Raw genomic sequence first — 17,371 nt, 5'->3', positions numbered from 1 at the left:
GGAGGGGGGGAAAAGGGACGTGAACCCTTTGTAGGCTGGTTGAACAAAGAATATTCTGGTTCGAGTGTTAAGGGAGTCGGTAACAAAGAAGGGGGACGGATAGCTTTGAGCGAGCTATGCAGGGAGATAGGTCACTTGGGGGTGAGGGTGTAGAGGTGAGGTCACAGGTCCGGTGCCTGGAGCCGGACGCTCGGGTGGGGAACCTGGGGGTGCCTAAGCCATGTGGGGCCGTGTCAGGGTGGGGGCGACACCCCGTTGCGTGATGCGTGGTGCGTGACGCTTGCATCTGCTTCCATGTGAGCATAGCTCGAGGTCTTCCCTCCCTACAGTATGACCGTTATTCGTGGGCCTATTAAGGTTATCATGTTCAACCTGACTGCCGGCATGCACAGCGGAGATCAAAGTTGTGACATGTTCGGACACTCAAGGTCTCTTCCTAAAACCAAGATACCATCACGTGTATCACCACCCAAGTCAACCGCACTTTTTGTCATCAGACTGTTCTCAGTCGTAATATTACGCTAAGTGCTATCAAGATCAAGACAGCAGACATCTAAGATGCCGGGTATCAGATTGCCCATTTCTGAGCCAGGAGACATATTCCATCCAGATCCACGCTCCCATGCCCTATGCCCTATGCCCGTGCCGAATCCAAGTAAGCTATTAATAGTCAGTAATCACCGTCCTTCTCCTTCTCTTTCGCCGGAGCAGCCTCAAGCCAGCTCAACATTCGTCCATCGCCCCCTCTCCGTATGCCACCACTTCTCCTTCTCCCGGCGGTCCACGTTGCCGCTCGTGCTCATGTTCCACCGCCCGAAACAGCCCTCACGCTCGCTGATGTCTTCACCGCATTCGCCCATCACATCGTCGATATCCACGAGACCACCCTTTTCGTCCCGTGCACCGGCATCAGGCATCGAGTCGTAGCGAATCTGGCTGCCGATCGTACCCATGAAGCCTGCCATCTCATAGTCCTCGACCGTAGAACCCTCCTCGTCGGTAACCTGCACCGCAAACCGCGGTGCACTGCGCGCCGCCTCGAGTCGTCCCTGTGCCGCCAAGCGGGACTCGCGCAGATCGCTCGCTTCGCGAAGGAAGCTGCCTCCCGATGGACTGAATGGCGTCAACGGTGTTTGAGGCGTCATCGGTGTCATCGGCGACTGACTCCGCCCTCCAATGCTCGCACCGCTGCTGATGCTGCTACTGCTACTAGAGCTAGTCAGCGAAGCGAGTGTGTTGCTTCGGCCCATGGGGAACGTGTTCTGCCTTTCGGCACTCTGCGCCGGCGTGCGGAAGCGATCGCTTGCAATCTCGGCGCGTTCGACTGGCCGGCAGAGCGACTGGAATATCCCCTCGGGATCAGTGGGAGCCCGCAAGGCGACGAGAGACGGGAATCCGTCCGCGGCGATACTGCGCGCGAGGATTGCGTCGGCAGCGCTTGCGGCAGCCGAGTGGCTGGTAATATCCCAATGCAGCCTGCGAAGTGACGAACAGGCGAGGTATGGCATGAGCCAGATCATTGTGTCTTCGGGAAGCGTCGGCGCGAAAGTCTGGACCAGAGAAAAGACCTCTAGATAACGCATGTTGGAGAAGATTCGGACCAATGCCGGCAGAGAGTCAAGGTTAACGTGACGAAGAGTCAATCTCGTCATACCCTGCGCGGCCTGCGACGTCGCAAAGGCAGAAAGGCCTGCACTCGTGATGCCCGAGGTATGGGCAAGGGAAAGGGTCTTCAGAGGCGGCAGCACTGAGAGCGTCTGGTCGTTGAAGGCGGCATGTGACAGCTTGGAGAGATACAAGTGCTCCAGAGCGGGGAGCTGACCCAGGATCTTGACAATCAGACCACCAGGCGCAAGAGTTGCTCCTGGGAGGCAGTGTATGGACAGAGTATTCAGGTTGCTCCAGTTGGCATGGCAGTCGAAAAACGCCGCACACTCGGTGGGCTCCAGCATGCCATTGGGTCCTATCCTGCGCTCCATTTTCAAGCCAGCTGACTTGCCAGAACTAGAGCCAGGGCGCGATCCTGGGCGCTGTGGTGCCTGGAGCACGGGTGCGTCGATGATCCAGTCCATCTGCTTCAGGTTCACTCGCGTGGAAAGAGCATGGAAGAGGCGACTAAAGGTGTGGTCGTAGCGAGGGTGGAGGCCGACGAGACGTTCAAAATTGGGGCACTCCATAATGATGGTGGCGATGAGGTTGTGATATTCTTCCTTGGTGGAGCTGATAGGTTGGCTGGGCACCTTCAATGTGCGGACAGTGGCAGCAAGCTCGGGGTTAGCCCTCAATGTACGGCGCAGAAGGACCAGCCTGGCGCCGTGGGCAATTTTGTGTCGCTTCTTCATGGCAGGCGAGTCTGTTCCATTCAACTGTATGTCGTCATACCTGGCACCGTTAGCTGACGGTCATCATGTGAACCTGCGCGAGACGCTTACAATGCTATCCTCGCTGCTTGAAGACATTTGCGCGAAGCCATTGATAACGATGACAAGTCTCTCATCCAGCACGTCGCGCAGCTTTCGCTCCCCTTGCCTAGGTGAGACCCCTTCAGCTGGCCCAGGACCATGCCGAAGACCTCCTCAGGCAGCGCGGCGAATAGCTCGCCGGGCTGTCTCTTGTGCGTCCTGAAAATGGTCCGAACGGGACTCTGCTGATGTCGGAACTCCGGCCGCCATGCTGTGTAAGGTGTTGCATCCTTTGCTGGGACACTGGTCTGTTCGGGACCTGGCATACTCCTCGACCCTGTGTCGTCGCTGTTGGGCGTGATGATTGGCGTGACTGTTACGGTTGACGACAGCTTCCTCGGCCGATTCAGTGTTGCTGGATCATAGGGGCCGCCCATTTTCTTGTGGTGCAAAGGCGAGTTTTCAAAACCTGGGTGAGCTGATCTTGGAACCCTGTTGTTCGGGCGCTGTGACCTTGTCATGAAGCCTGTGGTAGGCTGGTCAAGTTCGAGGGGATAGAACTCGGTGGCAGCACCGTAATATGATGGGGCACCCCGGTTGGGCATGGTTGTGGTAGCCATGATGGAATCTCGTGATTGTGGGGGCACGTTCAGGTGGCTCTCATCTCTGAGGTTGTAAAAGGTGGCTGGCGAGGCAGAATATCGTCTTTTGTGCTGAAGTTTGCGGGGCTTGCTGCACAAGATGTAATGTCAGAGTTGGTGCTTGCAATGCAAAAACAGAGATGGTATCATCAAGCACAAGCAGGCAGGATATCAAAAAGCAGGGCAAGTAGAAAGATATCTCGCGGAGCAGTCATCCGCCAGCGTCAGTAGAGACAGAGGTGCCGGCACAGCAACAAGTGCAGGGGGATACCTCGATGACTTAAAAGGGAACAAGAAGAAGCAAGACAGGCAAATTGCCGTGCACGTTTCTGCCATCCCATCTCTCCCAAGGCTCGGCGCGTGGCCAAACCCCCATGCTAGTAGGTGTTGGCAAACGTGCGGTAGCGCGCCTGGGGGGCAGGAAAGGAAAGGATCCGGGGACCGGCGCTCAGATTCTCGATTGAGATGTTCTGAGATTCGTCCCCGTTGCAGTTTAGGGCCTGTAGGACGACGGAGGAACCCTGCACAGCAGAGCGAAAAGCTCCGTGGCGGCCACTTGGCGAAGGCATTATCGTAGGCATCGGGCGGCCCTAGCACAAGGCTCTGGGGTGGGGGCTGGAGGTTTGGCTCGACTGTCGAAGCAGCCCTTGTCGCTAGTGGAAATTGCGAGCTTCCGTATTGGCCTGGTCCCCTTTTCAGGGGTGGACTCGGCGCTCGGCGCGCTCGCCCAGTGGCCCAGCGGCCCAGTAGAGGGGGCGGGTGACGAGCAACACGAGAAAGTTGCATGAAGTTTTGGGCCTTCTCGCTCGGCGTCTGGCATGCCAGGATGGCTGGACAAACAAGTCCCTCACGCTGTCATCGTGCGCGTCGCTCTTGCAGTCATGATGAGTTGGCTTGCCTGCATGCTGTCGATGTTCTGATGTCCTCCAGATGAGGCGAAACAGTCGAGTGTAATGATCGTCCTGACGGGCAGTGCAAGTGAGACCCCAGGGACGTGGTAGTCGCTAGGTGGTTCCCGCCCGGAGGAAAAGTAATGCAATGTAACGCGAGACCAGGTGCTGAAGGCGGCATTCGAAACGGGATTCGTGATTAGACTGATGGGGAAACCGTTGGCTGGAGTGCGACCAGCGGTGAGTGGATGCAGAGACAACAGGAGAGACGCCAATCTCAACTAAACACCCTGGCGTCTCTGTTGACCCCGGCTTCATGATCCTCACAGTCTTGCCTCCTCCTGTCATCTGGGTCGTACTCGGCCGGTCACTGGCCCGACACCGACCACGGCCTGACCAGGCAGGTCATTGGGTGTGAAGGCGTAGACGAAAAGTATCGAAACAGCGAAAGCAAGGCAAGAGCCAATGAAGCACTCGCAAGACAGCAAGACAAGAAGAGAAGCACACAAAGCTTACCGAACCGATGATTGGCCGCTCTTGAGACCAAATGAGCCGGCTTCGATGTTCCGCTGTAGTTCCTCGATCTGCTGCGTGTCGAGTACAGGTAGCGAGTTGCGGTACAGCACCGCCTGGTGGCCACGGCGTTTTTGTTCCATCTGCTGGTGGTACTGGCGGTGGGCATCGTGAAGGTAGTATTGCGGGTGGCCGTTCATGGTTGCGGTGGATATGGGATATGACCTGTCGTTGCGCCGTCTTGTGGGCAGAACGCCCTGACTGGTTGTGTTATTACGGACACACTCGTGAAATAGGCATCGATCAGCTTGGGCGATGCAGCCGAGGTGAGTAAAGAAATGATAGGCCGATTCTTTCAATTGGCATACACGTCCTGGCAGTATAAAAAAAAAAAGTAATGAATGACTGAACGGTTTCGCCGATGGACAGTCTGGGGACAGACTCAATGACAGGGTCGTATCGGCGGGTCTCAGCTGTGCTTGAATAAGAGGCCGGGGGCGAAGAGTTATATACCTTCAAACGACTGCGGCGTTTGGATGACAGCCCAGACCCGTCCACATGCCGACTTCAGGCAGATGTCGTCAGCATGAAAGCAAGACGACAGACGGGGCGGAGCCTTTGCGGTGATGGCAAAGGGTTGGCAGGACCGGGCAGTCAAAGCAGGGTCGTGGTGTGGAGAGGCCGAAAAAAGAGAGGCTGGCTGGAAGGTTTGGCCAGGCCAGTTGCGCCGATTCGCGATGCGTCTACATCCCACTCTCACCCCGGCGCTTGGGACTGCCACCCTAGCTGCGATATGGGGCAAAGACGATTTCTGCCGCTGACCTGACAATGGGTGACCCAAGTAGCTTCTCGATGCAGTCTCATGCATGTGCGTGTTTGGGCGCTATGAATGAACAAGGTATCTATCTCCTCGTGAGCCTGTCTCTCGATGCTGTGGATCATGGCAGCACGGCTCAGTAACACGGGCGCGTTGCTCAGCTTCAGGGCTGGATACTCCAGCAATTTCTGGCATGGCCGTGTTGGAGGCCGTCTAGTGCTGGGCTTCGAGAGCTTCAAAGAAAGTGCCCTTCAAAGCTTCAAAGGCCATGAGCAGTAGTTCTCCCTCCTTGTCCTCAACGCCAGGGCGGGCTACCGGCGAGAGTTTCTTGTTCTGGCATGCCTTCTGAAACGCAACCTGTCCAACATGTAGCGCTGCACTCATAGACTGGCGTGTTGTATATAGGCCGAGTTGCGAGTCCGGGCGTAGAACAGAGCGGGGTTGGCCCTGGCAACAGATGGGGCCATGACATGGGATGATGTGATGGCATTTGGAACATCGTGATGACGATCAAGATGTTGGAAGAGATATCCACCGCGGTGCGTGAGGCGCGCCATCGAAGCGTACAGAGGAGCTGTGACGAAGTGGGGGCGCAAGCTCTGGTGGAGGGCGGGGTACCTGGCAAAGGTCCTGGTAAAGGTCCTGGTAAAGGTCCTGCCTTGGTCTGCCGGGCAACCGATGCCTTACCTAAGGCAGTCACAGTCGAGCACTGGACTTGATAGCTCCTTCCACCTTGCATCTAGGTGGTCGTGCCTGCTGGGGCAAGTCTCAAGTCCCTCGAATCTCATCCTCCCAGATCATCTCCTCCAGCTCCTACCTAGAGACAATCAATCACCTTCTTCTTTTGCCCATGCACTCCGCCAAGACCCTTGACTCGATGCTCACCGTGGTCATGAACACGTCCCCCTTTGTGGTCCGCCCCCCTTCCACCACAATCTTCTTCTCCGGTCTTTTCAGGGACAGACCCAGGCTCCCAACCTCTTCGCTGCTGTCGGCGCTAACCATTAGGCGGATGCACATCACCCAAACCATGCGGCGAGCTTACGCACCAGCCAGCCCCATCCTCCTGCACAGCCAGTTACCCACCCAACGACCTGCATCATGCCTCACAGACTTCCCACCAAGCGAATCGCACCTCTAGCGAGCTCATCACGAACCCATGGTCCGGCCACGCCAAATTTGGAACCGGCGGCCAACCCCAAACCATGTGCTCGTTCATTCGACGGACAGGCTGCACCGAATCATCTTTATCTCGCACTCTTCTCACTCTCGCCCATGCCAGCCTAGCCGTCGACAAGGCGTGCCCTCTGCCTCCCAAGTCTGTGTGGCAAAGCGCCGGCGCTTCTGCTTCTGGGTTAGTATCGCCCGTCAACGCAGGTACGCGGTACAGTGGAGTCGACGACCCCGATAATCTGGAAGGCTGGGAGGGTCCGCTGCTCCTGTTGGGATTCGCCGCCCCTATCCGTGGAAGGGGCGAGTCGCGACTTGCTCTGCCATCGGAAGCGAAATCAGACTCATCAGATGAAAGCCTCTTTCGAGACATCGCCCCCGGCTCGTTGTGAAGCAAACGCCAGACGCCTAGCTTGCAAACGCATTCTAATCTCATAGACAGCACGGTGCGATCGCGGATCCCAACTCTTCCTCCAACCGCTCGACCAACCAACCCTGCCTCTCCTTCTTAGCTCAGGCGAAGCGTATGCGCCTCGAGACCGGCTCGCTTTCTTCTGCCTGCTCCCCCTTTGGCTCACCCGGCTTCCCGGGACTCATAACCTCGCCATGTGGCCGCTTCGCTCGGTTTGCCAGTCCATTTGCTGTCCCCGTGGCCCCGTTACGTGTAGGCGTCTCGTCCAATACCGTCGCCCGGGGTATAGCCCCATCGGTTACCCAAATGTCTTCATCAGGGTGCACAGCTCGTCCGAAGCCCCTGCCGAAAATTGGCTGTGGATGCCTCAGAGATGCGGTCTGCGCTAGCCCTTCATGCTGGCCCTCTGGCATTGGCAGGAATCCAGAATTGAGGATGTAGTTGAATAATGGCCGATCATCGAGGATGCTTTTGCATTTGATGTGCTCTGCTTGGCTCATCTTGTGCTTCCGCATTATAATAACCTCCTCGAGACTGCCTCGAAGTACTAGTGTCTCTACCGAAACGGCCTTCTGCTGGCTGATACGACGCGCTCGACCGATGGCCTGTGCCTCTACCTGGGGGTTGAGGACGGGGTTCAGGAAGTAGATGCGCGACGCTGCCCGCATGTCAAGGCCGTATGCAGCCTGTGTTATGTCCATAAGTATGACGCTGTGGTGCATTCCCATTAGCATCCGGGTATGTAAGAGTGTCAGCCAACATACCGAAACTTGGTGTCGTTGTTGAAAGTGTTGATGTATTGTGCCTTTCGCTTTTGTGTCAATGTCTTGGCGTAGATGAGATACTCGATCTGGATCTATTACATGTCAGTCAGTGTGTCTATGGTACTGTTGTCATCCAGGCGTGGGGAAACGAACGACATCCAGCATGCTAGCAATGTACCACGCCGTATTCTCGTTTTCGTAGAAGACAATGATCTTCTCGTGTTCGTAATGTTCAATGATTGCATCGAGTAGATAAGTCATCTTCGCCGACGCTGTAGCCACGAGCTCCGCCTTGGCAAACGCCTCGGGGATCACAACATCAACATCACCCCGCTTTTGTTCACCTCCAAGCGAGGCTTTCACGGCGTTCGTCCGCAGCTTCTTGACGCTCTGGTCGTCGCCGAGCTTCGTGTTTCCCGCGAGCATCTTGTTTCTCGCCGCCTCCGCCGCCGACCCGCGAGGGATGCTGTCTTCCTTGGCCTCCAACTCGGCCTGGTCGCGGTGCCGCCGGCCTGCGGCGAGAAGTCCTCCGTTGAGGAGACTGTTGAGGGCCGCCTCATCACTGAGAGCGGGGCGGATGAGCTTCTGCGCGGCCATGATCAGCGGGGCGTTTGTGCACACTGGGTCGTCCGCCGTGTGGTCAATAGACCACCCTGCTCCTGCGCTGTCGGGAAGGAAATTGCGGACGTAGACAGGCATCTCGTGGAAAGCGTTGCTCAGGTTTTTGAGAGGATTCTCTAGAGCCAGCTTCGCCACATCTATAGCCTGACGGAGCTGGGCCTGGTCATCGCTGCTGATTGGCACTTTGCCATCGTGCAAAAAGGTGACCGCTGTATCGAGAGATGTGGCAATATCATCATGCGAGAAGAAAGACCCTCCGAAGAAACTCGCCTGCTTGAGGTTGTGTACTAGCTGAAGCAAGAACTTGCGGTTGCGCTGGTGGAAGAAGTAGTCGGCGTCCGTCCTCTGCGACTGCACCGCGTTGGCGACGATCACCATGGAGAAGATGTTGAGAGAGAGCTTGTCCTGGTAGGAGCCATCGAGGAGGACGGTCTTCTCGTCAACTTCCGGAAGCACATGGGTCAGCTCCGAGAGACGGTGCCGGATGATGAGCGAATTGAGCGTCGCCCGCAGCGCCGTGCTGCTGCCGGCGCCACTGGCGAGGTGTCTTGGCTGCATGACGTACACGGACCAGGGTGACTTGCTGCCATGGAGGCCGCTGTTGGCCCATGGGCGGGCTTTGAGATAGAGGGTCGCTATCGCTCCTATCCTTGCCAGGTCGCCCTTCTCCGTGATTCTCGACTGCTCCGCTGTCGACTTGGTAACTCCTTGATCTTCTCGGTTCTGCTCGTCCACTCCGTAGAGCCCCTTCGAGGGTGTACCGCTAACAATCCATCTGGACGATGTGTGAATGTTGTCAAGTCCGAGGAGGAAATCACTCCGGGCGTTATGAGTAGAGTTGCCAAGCTTGTGGCCTTCGTCTACGATACATCGCTTGAAGAGGATGCCTCCCAAGGGGTTTTCTTCCCAAGTGCCAGCTCTGACCATTCTTTCCAGACGAAAGTGCGTGAGAAATATCACATCATAGAGCGCAAGCTCACTGACGGCAGGTACGGGACCCTTGTCGTGCAGAACAAGAACACTGAGGCTGTCCGTTGTGTGCAACTTGACTTCCCCTTGCCATTGCTTGAGCAGATTGTTTGGTACAACAATCAGCGAAGAATGGCTGATCGCGATTCTTCTTGCGTACGCTGGCTCGGTGCTGGTGCGACCTCGCCGGGAAGTGTTGGCAGAGGGCAGCCGGTAAAAGCCGGGGTTGCGAGTAAGTACCTTGACACATGCCGAGTGCTCCAAGCCCGACTCTGCACCAAAGTGATATCTCCACGGAATACCTTCGGCTGTAAGCTTGGCAGCGGCCATGTCAGCGAGCGATCTGATCCGGCCCGTCTCAGTGCGGTCGCGGAGGCAATGGGCAGGAACCCGTGTCGGCAGGGACTTAGTCGCGAGGATCAGAGCGAGGCAGATCAGGGTCTTGCCGGCGCCCATTTGCTCGGCGAGGATGCCGCCTCGGACGCCGTCGTAGTAGCGCGGCTCTCGCAGGATAACACCTGCCGCGGCATCGTAATACCAATCTTCTCCGGCCTGATCTTTCACTCGGAGGAGTCGAGGGTCAAGCGTTTCCCCAGGCTGAGCTTCCCTCATGGCCATCAAGGCTGCTGATTGACGCTGGTAGAGATAGAGTGATGTTACGAGACCTTTGACTCTGCTGGCGAGTAATTGATCGACTGACTCCCGGCTGGCAGGGTCAACAATCGTGTCTGGGTCCGGGTCAGGAGAGGGAATGTTGTTGAACATGTCTAGCAAAGAAAGCTCTTCTTCGGTGGTGGATTCTGCGGGCTCTGGACTTGATCGAGGGGTTGTCCCAGGTCTGCCACTCCACGCTTCTGGAGAAAAGTCGAGCCTAGTAAAGAGGGCTCGACGGTCCTTCTGCAGCTTTACATCTGATCTCGGGACATTATTGTTGTCAACGTCGTCGGGAAGGATGTATATCCTGAGAACCTCTGCTGAACCGGATAGTGCAATGTGCTCCAATTTGATCCAATTTGATTCATAGAGACGTAAGAGGCCATCTCGGATCAAGAACCTAGCACGGATATTTGGAGGCACCGCGCAGCCCTCGGGCGTCCTGCTCTTCACTGGCGTATCTTCTCCTGGCACGTGCCAGTTGTGGAGGACTGTTGGCGCTGTATCTCGTGATGGATTGACGATGTCGTCGCCAATCAGGCATCCCACTGGGATGTACCCGTGAAAGCGGGATGCCATCTTCCGAGCCACGCTAGCGCAACTGCAACAGTGAAGGAATGAAAAATGAAGTATGGTAGATGATGAATCGATGGGTGAACGATTAGCGATGCTTGCCAGACGAGGTTGGCTTATTGAGGTGAGTGAGTGCTATTGGAAGGCTGGGATGCAGTTGCCGTGAGTAAGGTACAGTCAGAGAAGGACTGAACACTGTACGTCCTACTCAGATCATGTGGCAAACCCGGCAATATTGTCCAGTGACACAGTGCGGGTCACATTTTCACCGTGTTGCTGCCTACAGTCTGAAGCGTGAGAATCGAACATGATCATAGCAATCTTCACCAATTTTATCACTTTGAGGCGCTATCTTGCTTTTGCTTTTTGCTGTTGCGACTTCAATATTTGAACTGTTGATTGACTACCTCTTGCTTCTGCCGAGGCAGGCACCTGCCAAGAAAATAAAAAACGAAAGTACGGGGTATCCCTCATCATAATCATCAAAAAACGCCGAGTTCCCAATGCCATGCCCCCTAGCCGCTGCGATGCAAAGTGTTCCAAATACCAAGACTCGAACAGGATGTCTCCCCAGAGTCAGCCGCTACGATCACACAGCCGGCTGGTACACCTTGACCGAGTTGATCAGCCAGTACGCCTCGGAAAAGGCCCCCGGGTGGTTCGCCGCAAAGTCGTCGCACGTCGGCGCCAGCGCCGAGCACTCGGGGTTCTCGCTCCAGACCTTGCCTGCCCACTCGCCGCACAGCGCAATGTTGAAGACGAGGTTGTTCTGCCTGAAGTGGTCCGGGATGCTGCAGCCCTCGCCGCCGTTGAAGCGCGCGACGGGGAGGCCCCAGGCGCCGGGGTTCGGCGTGCCGGCGGCGATGTCGGCTGGGACGGCGCCCCGCGGGAAAAAGTACACCGAGATGTGGTCTGGCGTCCAGTCAACCGCGTAGACGCCGCCGCCAATGGCGTTGAAGCCGTCGCCGTAGTTGAGGTTGCTGGCCGTGCGCTGGGTGCAGCCGACAAAGGCCTCGCCGGCGTTGCAGTTGTTCTTGTCGAGCGTGGTAGAGGGGTCGGTGCCTTCGTTTGTGATGGAGCAGCCGGGCCCCGTGTGGAGGGTGACCTTGTTGCTCTCCTGCGTGTTGACGCCCTCGATGATATCAATTTCGCCACCGTGAGGCCAGTCGGGGCCAAACATCCAGAATGCACCCCATACGCCACACGAGTTGGCGGGCATGTGGGCAATGTCGGCGATGAAGACGCCGCCATCAAAAGCCTTGTTCGAGGTCAGGCGGACTGAACGGCGGTTGTCGCCTGGTGTGGTGTAGTCGACGCCGAGGAAGACGCCATCGTTGGCAAAGCCGGCCAAGGACTGGGCGTTGGCCTCGGACGCGTTGACGTAGCGCTGAAACCCCTTGGTGGGATCGGGCGCGTCAAAGAAGCCGAACTCGTTGAAAAAGTTGGTGCGGTCGTAGTTGTCGTGCAGAACATATTGCTGCTGGGCGTGAGTGACGGTGGCGAGGGCGCCGAGGCCGAGAGTCAGATGTTGTAGATGCATATTGCTTGATATATTGCTTCGTTGTTGGGCTCCTCGATGAGGATAGGTTGGTGAGCTTTGTGTTGAGACAAGAGAACAGACAGTATACACGACAATGACCGGGTGAAAGAATGCTGTGAGAAGACGAGCGCCTCAGGGTTGATGCTCGCAGTGGTAGTGTTATGACACTGATGATAATACAAGACTCTTCTGGCTCTCCTTGGTAGGAAGGAAGGAGGAACGAGAATGGAAGAACCCTTAAATGAACGATGAGATGAAGAGGAAAAGAAAAACAGGAGGCTGTGCAGTCGACAGGCCACCTGATAGAGAATGGAGATTCTGTAGGACTTTTCTTGGCCTGGGACGATATGGAGAGAGACCAACGGCTCTAGGCTCCAATCAAAGAAAGCTGTGACGTGAAAAAACAGGGAGTGTGGAAGGAACCAAGAAAGCTGAAGACCAGGCTTCGTGACGCTAGGCAGGCTGGGCAAGTGCAGTTAATGAAATGGAGGATGACGATGGTGCAGTGAAGCAGCGCACGACAAACCCGAACCGGTGGCCAGAGCAGCTGAATCATTGTCCACCGCAGGGAATGCAAACTGCTGTGTACCAAGCTGCTACTACACATTCGAGGCCTACTGAGAAGAAAACGGCCATCGTGGCAGCCTCATGGCGGCCCGAAACAGGAAACAGGGGCGCCTCAGAGGCCGCAATAGGTGTGCAAGGTGAGACGCCTGGAAGGCGTCTAACGGCTGGGGAGTTCCAAGTATGCGGTTTTCCCTGACCCAGGAGGACCCTTGACATGCCAGTCTCGCGAGTGACAGGCTACGGTCTTCCGTTGAGGCGAAAGCTAATCGGTTCCGGCACCTCCCTGTCTCGCCTTGGCAACGTCGGCATTCCAGTCGATGGACGACGGGGCTGGACCTCGGGACCCCTTTAAAGGGTTTTCATGTTGCGGCATACGACCAAGGCGTTAACCTCGAGGGCTCGGCCTATTCATGTGGCCACAGCCCGTTCATTGTGCACGACCAAAGGGTCGATGTATTGCTCAAAGCTCGACATGGCGAGTATTGTCGAGGGAGTCGTTTGTCGTTTGTCGTTAAGCCATGGCCAATCAAGCCCGTCGAACTTGGTCAGGTTGAGGCGTTCTGTGGCGCCAACGTTCCTGACCGTGGCTTTGTCATCAGGCGCTTGCTGCCCTTCGTCTTCAGCCTCTCGTTCACAACGCAGCATTCCGGCATGAAACCCCCCTCGTCAAAGCTCGGCTATCTTGGCGACCATCCATCAGCTGGAATGGAGGGGGTTAGGACATGGCGATTGGCGTCATGGGAAAGTATCGGAACCCCTCGCCTCTTGACCTAACCCTTGCTCTTGTCGTCGGGCCCCTCCCGTTCTTGACTGCGTCCATCCCACGACGGCTGGCAGATCGATCGCCAGGGGTCCTTTGTCTCTTGGTTTCTTTCAAAAATGCTATGCAATCACCCAAGTCCGACCAGGAGATCAGGGTTCAAAGAAATCTTCTTTTCTCTCAAAGAATAAGCAGACAAACACGCTAAATACATCAAAAAACACTACAGGTACATCCTTCGTGGCGGCGCTGACAGTCCGTTCTGTTCAACATCATATCCCACACTCGAGTAGTTCGACGCACCGTCCGGCTCAGCCTCCAGACTCCTCGATCCGGGCGTCCCAGCTGGCCCGGATTCTGACGTCTTGCCCAACGGCCAGGCGTCAGTCCGCGGCGATACTAGTGTTGCTGATGTCGCTTCTGATGGTGACGACGACGTGTGCCTCTCCTTCCAGTCCTCCTCGGCCGACTCCTCCTCGGGGATCTCGCGCAGCTCCATGCGTTCGCTGTCCTTGCGGTCGGCGTCCATGATCACCGTCGATGCCCTCTTGGTCTCGAGCTTGCTGCCCCAGACGCCAGTGCTGCGCGCGTCGGCCGATGAGTTGAGCCGCTTCGAGGTCAGTGTCGCGTGGATGTCGCGCAAGATGGGTCGGAGGATCGGTATGCACTGCACGATGATGGTGCCCGTGATTTCAGATGAGTACCAGACTTGAGACAGGCCGTTGCGATCTGGCATGTCGTTAGCAAGAATGTCGCCTGAGACGGCAATCGTCATCACACTTACAGATGTAGTACGCGTCGCGGTCGTTGCCCTTGTCCTTCCAGGATACGCGGATGGCTGACACGATGGCAACACTGTTTTCCATGTCAGCACTGAAAGGTACGCCAGGCTTCACGTCGCTGGATTGACTTACATCATGCCCAAGCTCATCGTCAGACTGAGGCCGACCTTCTCAACCCTTCGCATCTCGAGCGATCGCGTGATCAACCAGGGGAAGCAGGCAAAGACGAAATCCATGATAATGTTGTACACTGTTGCCTCCTGTCAGCAAATACGAATCTTGCTTGGCCGAAAGTACAAGACACGTACCGTTACCACCCTCCTTGAACTTGTCCCGGAAGCTCCAGTAGATGCAGAAATCAAGGCGGTACCAGTTGTCGTAGCCGTTCTTGTCGCACACCTTGGCCCACTGGAACAAGACCTTGAGGACCATGTACAGGTTCATGGTGACGATACAGAACCACAGCACCCATTTCTGCCACTGATTGCTCATGCGAAGGAGCGTCACGGCAAAGGCCGTCTTGGTCAGGGCCTGGCCGATGAGGGTACCGCATGATGAAATGTTGATGAGAATGTGCATGCGGTCGTCCCACTCCATGGCCGAGTTCTCGAGCACGTAGCCCGTGGCGAACTGATGAACGATCAAAGCATTGTTGGCGAGCAAGATACACTTTGAGGTGTCGCGTGTCAGTGAGATGCCCGTATCCAGCAAGTGCGGAGGCAGTGCTGCCGCGGAGAGTTTGGAGAAAACGAGAGGTCGCGCGACTCACCCACGAAACGAGCAAGATGTAATCATCGTACCAGAGGCCGTGACGACGGGTCACCTTGACCCAGAGTCGGAGGGCCAAAAAGATAGTCGCACCAGCGAAGAGCGACCAGAGGCCAGCGTTCAGTTCAGTCCATGGGTTGACGAAGGAATGAACCTCTTCAACATCTTTGCGTGCCGTGAGATACATGGTTACATAGCGGCCGTGTCGAGTACGATACCAGGGGTGGTGAGGCAACGCGTGGTAGCGAGGAGGCGGCGCCCTCTACACGGCACGGGGCCAGGGCGAAATGATCCAAGGGGAGAGTTTGTGAGTTTGATCTCTCTCTTTCTGATGTCGAAAAGGCAAATGGGCAAAACAGAGGAAAGGGAACAGGGGCATGGAAGGGGGATTCGCTGGGAATATTAAGAGTGAAGGGGAACGCCCCAAATTGCCAGTCACACACGAGGGCCAACGTGCAGACAGCATGCAGACTGCATAGCAGACACACAGGGAGAATCCAGGCCCGGGGACCCCGCGAAGTGTAGAGTGAGCCAAGCCCGAAGGTCCACCTTGTGATGTTGTCTGCCGGGGATTGCATGTAGAGGCTTCTGATTAGCGTCGAAAGTTTCACGAGGAAACCCGGTTCACCGGCGAGCAGGGGGGAGGATCTGACCACGCCTGGTAGACAAGACATGCCTAGTTACCAAGCCCTGGTAAAGGCGATCTCTCTAGGCCCCCTCCCCTCACCTTTTTTCCCTCCCCCCTCCCCCCTGCACTACTGTTGGTGTGTGATGGGTGATTGGTGGCGCGGAGATAGTTATGACTGTCGAGGAAAGGCTTGCTTATGCTTCGATATTATACGCCATATTGCACACAGCATCGGACGAGCGGTGCCGTAGGGTTGGCCCAGCGGCACATCTTGACCGACAGGTCGGTTTCCAACATGAGAGCTCTCTTGCCTTTTGCTTGCTTGTCCCTTACTCGCTTGCTCGCCCGCCTGGTGTGGTAGCAAGTATGACGCCCATCCCCATCGGAAACTGACTCGGTTTCGGCAATCGATCACTTCAGAAGGGTCGAGCGCACCCGTCAGCGTCCATCTAAGCCTTCCTTCTGCCGTCTGCGAACTACTGACCTTAACGAGCTGTCACGCTTCGTTAGCAGGTTACCATCGGATCTCACTACCACTTAGCACCTAGATTGAAACCGACCAATCTCTGAAACCCTCTCTCTCTCTCCTGCCCACCCTCGATGAGCCTACTTGCCATCTAGCGCGCATCGCAGGTGCTGGGCAGAAAATATCGAACTGATTCCGATACAGGAACGGTCTGGTCCATCAGACGAAAAGCCCCCTCCCCCTCCAAGGTTCCCATCGCCAAGTCTCGACACAGCCACAGGCGAAAGTGTGTGCTGAGTTTGGCCCTGACTCTCAAGCTTCGCTCTTCCCACCACCCCGGTCCTGGATGCGAAGCGAGGAGGAAGAGGAAGAGGAGGTGGAGGAGGAAGGGAGGTGCGCCTTTCCCTGGTCGCCTTGGCACTGAGGAGGCAACGGTTTCCCGTCCGCCGGTGACCCAAGAATGGAGACCTTCTCCGCGATCTCCCCTGCTTGGTGCCTCTGGGTAGACCAACCGCCAAGGCGAGCCCCACCAGCCAGCCCACCACGGTCGTCCTTCAACCTCGTCCCCGGGCGAATCGAAAGCTCGCTTTCAGATGAGACCAAGCCTAGAGGGTTCCAGATGCGTGCAGCCGGCAGATGGACGGTGCCTGGCAGAGGACACTGGAGGAGAGCGGGCCCCATCCTGTCGTGCCGGCCAGTGGTTCCACGGGGTCCCTCTTCTCACCCCTTCTCATCAGAGACGGTGGGACGGCACGCTAAAAGCTTAATCAAGCGATGGGATATACCCCGATGGAGCCAGCCTGATCATCTCGGCATGGTGGTGATGATGTCGAAAGCGATGCCCTGTTTTTTTTTTTCCCTTTGATTCCCTTCCAAAACGTAGCAGCAATTGATTAAATTGGCATGTGCGTCCCATCTACCCGCCACGCCGGGATCGACTGGTCTGACGACGAGTGCTAGGGTAAGAGCGACGAGGGGTGGGGCCCGGGCTCAATCTCGATTAAGAAGGAAGGCAGGGCCACGCACAGCAAAAGAGAAAGAGAGCGAGGACGAAGGGGGGGGGGGGTGGAGGAACCAAAACAAGAACAGCTTAAGAGCCATATTAATCGTGTTCATCTGCAGGCCCGTGACGGCGCAGCCCGCCTCGCTCCCGCACACAAGTGAAAATCTTGGTTGGCAAGGTTGGGTCCTGGCCCCACCCATGTTCGTTTCTTGCCCCCCTCTCCCTCCTTCCTTGACTTTTGTTGATCATATTCCCCTGCCTCGCACATTTGCCTCGACGCCTCGCATGCGAGCGAGCGGTGGAGGAGGGGAAGAGGGGGGGGAGGGCTTCTGTGTCTCACTCGTGGTACAACTCGGGCCCTGGCTCCCGACTCTAATCTTCATGGGGAGGCGAGGCTGCAGCCACGTGTGGAATGGCTTCTCGTCACATGG

The 17,371-nt window shown here is 56.6% G+C and overlaps 4 protein-coding genes across 4 annotated transcripts; all 4 read right to left on the bottom strand.

Annotated features, from left to right (window-relative positions):
• Positions 1 to 713: 713 nt before the first annotated feature.
• Positions 714 to 4,646, bottom strand: D7B24_008827 (uncharacterized protein; the record flags this gene model as incomplete). Its single annotated transcript, XM_028642910.1, has 3 exons — positions 714 to 2,382; positions 2,433 to 3,134; positions 4,450 to 4,646. 3 exons carry the CDS (start codon positions 4,644 to 4,646, stop codon positions 714 to 716), a joined length of 2,568 nt encoding a protein of 855 aa, XP_028493464.1.
• Positions 4,647 to 6,946: 2,300 nt separating this feature from the next.
• On the bottom strand, positions 6,947 to 10,432 carry D7B24_008826 (uncharacterized protein; the record flags this gene model as incomplete). The annotated part of the gene is made up of 3 exons (XM_028642909.1): positions 6,947 to 7,556; positions 7,610 to 7,701; positions 7,763 to 10,432. 3 exons carry the CDS (start codon positions 10,430 to 10,432, stop codon positions 6,947 to 6,949), a joined length of 3,372 nt encoding a protein of 1,123 aa, XP_028493463.1.
• A 583-nt stretch (positions 10,433 to 11,015) lies between these two features.
• Positions 11,016 to 11,966, bottom strand: D7B24_008825 (uncharacterized protein; the record flags this gene model as incomplete). The annotated part of the gene is made up of 1 exon (XM_028642908.1): positions 11,016 to 11,966. The coding sequence occupies one exon, from the start codon at positions 11,964 to 11,966 to the stop codon at positions 11,016 to 11,018; it is 951 nt and encodes a 316-aa protein (XP_028493462.1).
• A 1,550-nt stretch (positions 11,967 to 13,516) lies between these two features.
• On the bottom strand, positions 13,517 to 15,030 carry D7B24_008824 (uncharacterized protein; the record flags this gene model as incomplete). The annotated part of the gene is made up of 5 exons (XM_028642907.1): positions 13,517 to 14,022; positions 14,078 to 14,148; positions 14,208 to 14,325; positions 14,384 to 14,744; positions 14,845 to 15,030. The coding sequence occupies 5 exons, from the start codon at positions 15,028 to 15,030 to the stop codon at positions 13,517 to 13,519; spliced, it is 1,242 nt and encodes a 413-aa protein (XP_028493461.1).
• Between the last annotated feature and the right edge of the window lie 2,341 nt (positions 15,031 to 17,371).

This window comes from Verticillium nonalfalfae (assembly GCF_003724135.2).
Source record: "Verticillium nonalfalfae strain VnAa140/NRRL 66861 chromosome Unknown scaffold_81, whole genome shotgun sequence".
Lineage (NCBI taxonomy): Eukaryota > Fungi > Ascomycota > Sordariomycetes > Glomerellales > Plectosphaerellaceae > Verticillium > Verticillium nonalfalfae.
The sequence above is the reverse complement of the archived record's forward strand: the minus strand, read 5'-3'. Positions and strand labels throughout refer to the sequence as shown.